The following is a 1,918-nucleotide window of genomic DNA, read 5'->3' on the forward strand; positions in this document are numbered from 1 at the left end:
CAGAGGAGCTACAAAATGAAACAGAGGATATGTGTTTCAACGGAGAGCTCTATATAGATATAGGAAGTTATGCTGAGTTATGCGAGGATGAGAGAGAGATCTCTTAAAGCCACAAATATTGTATTTGAACAATTTTGCTCCGTGTTGTAAAAGCTCTAGCTCTCTAAGTAGCTTCCATGGTGTGTAACGCTCTTTTCTACTCGCGCTCACATCTTTTGATTGAAAATTCTGAGTTTTCGACTTGCCTCTTCTATCACTCGATTCATTGCGTCATTGTATTTATATGCGTCATTACGTCATTGTATTTAATGGTCTTTGCGTCATTGTCTACTCTATTCATTCAATAAGGAGTTTAAATATTCGTGTGTTTAATGCAGGTATGGATGATGAGGAGTTTCTTTCTTCTTTGTCACCGCAGCAGAGACAGTGGTACGTGGAGCGTCATCGCTCTGGCGCATCATCGCGCGTTCCTACACCATCCGCATCTCCCTCTCTTTCGGAGCATTCGGCGCGCTCCGAAGCTTCGGCGTCGACGAGACGAGCGTCACACTCGTCTAGACACCGACGCTCTAGTGGTGGCGGTGGCGGTTGTTGTGGGGATTCCGCCACCGATGCCTCCACACCGCCTCGTGTTCGACGAGGCTCTTTACCCTCCCCTTCTTTGCCCGCCCCCACACCAGCCACAGCATCGCCGTCTACGCCAGGTTTTGCACGGCTGACTGTTCCTAGAAGCTACACACCTCTACCTACTCCGCCAGGAGCCACCCCACTCGACACTCCTCGCTTCGGCGCCCAGACGCCGATGGAGACACCTGACGTCCGTACCCCCATCGACACGCCGCTAGAGACCCCTGCCGGGACACCCAGGTTCACGCGTCACCGGCCAGAGGGCTTGCCTTACTCCGTCGACATCAGCGGCGGCATCATCATGGATGATGACGGCAAGAAGGTGATCTCGCGCATGCGTGGTCTTTGCTCTCAGCTGTTTAGACACTATATACTAAACAAATGGAGTGAAGTACCAAGTGATTTAAAAAACAGAGTCATCAGCATACTTCATGATGAGTTTCCCGTTCCAACACGGGATCAGCGCTTCAATGAAGACCTGATGAAGATTCGAATGCGCGAATACTGCAAACACAAGCGTTCCGAAGTGCAAAAAGCAATCAAGAATGGGTGGAATAGGCCAGATTGGCTGGCCAAAGAAGATTGGAAGAATGCGAAGAAAGCAGCGCGCGAGAATCCCGACAAGTGGAAGCAACAAAAGGATGCAGCCAGAGCGCGAGTAGAGGCAGGGAGCTCGCACCACTTGGGGAGCGGTGGATGGGCATCATTTGAGGCCGATTTTGTAAGTCTTTTCACATTGCTCTTTATGCATGTTCGATAGTTTAGGGTTTATGAGTTTTTTAGTTCTAACATAATGAAATCTTTGTATGTTTTGACAGTGGTCGATGACAGGACGTGATCCCACACCGTACGAGCGCGAGTACGCAGGCAGGAAGGGCTTAAACGCCCTGATGGACATTCTCAGTTCTCGCGGCGGCATGGTTAGTATTAGGGTTTACTCTTTTTTATTTTTTGTATTGTTTTATAAATGTCGTTATATGTTTATATTTACTGAAAACTGTCTTATTGTCTTTTTTTGCAGAATCCGACAGATACGCCGCTTGGACGCGATGAGACGTCTGATTAGACGACGTCAGTTTAGCCATAGCTAGATAGCATTAGTTTAGGGTTTCTCATAGCTTATGTATCATGAGACGGATTTTATACGTCTTTTTGAACCATGTATATTATTACATTTGTCACCGCAATTCCTTTTTCCAATCAATTCTTTATGCCTATGATGTTGTACAATTGTCATTATTACATTTGCCAATCAATTCAGTTTGTCTATGATGTGTACAATTGTCAATTT

At 46.7% G+C, this 1,918-nt stretch overlaps 1 protein-coding gene across 1 annotated transcript; it reads left to right on the forward strand.

Moving 5' to 3' along the window:
- Window positions 1-615: 615 nt before the first annotated feature.
- On the forward strand, window positions 616-1,709 carry LOC147427586 (uncharacterized). Its single transcript, XM_086497709.1, has 3 exons — window positions 616-1,348; window positions 1,446-1,547; window positions 1,649-1,709. Exons 1-3 carry the CDS (start codon window positions 803-805, stop codon window positions 1,691-1,693), a joined length of 693 nt encoding a protein of 230 aa, XP_086353835.1. The 5' UTR covers window positions 616-802; the 3' UTR covers window positions 1,694-1,709.
- Window positions 1,710-1,918: the final 209 nt, after the last annotated feature.

Source organism: Adiantum capillus-veneris, chromosome 23 (genome assembly GCF_014529385.1).
Source record: "Adiantum capillus-veneris isolate H3 chromosome 23, ASM1452938v2, whole genome shotgun sequence".
NCBI classification, from domain to species: Eukaryota; Viridiplantae; Streptophyta; class Polypodiopsida; order Polypodiales; family Pteridaceae; genus Adiantum; species Adiantum capillus-veneris.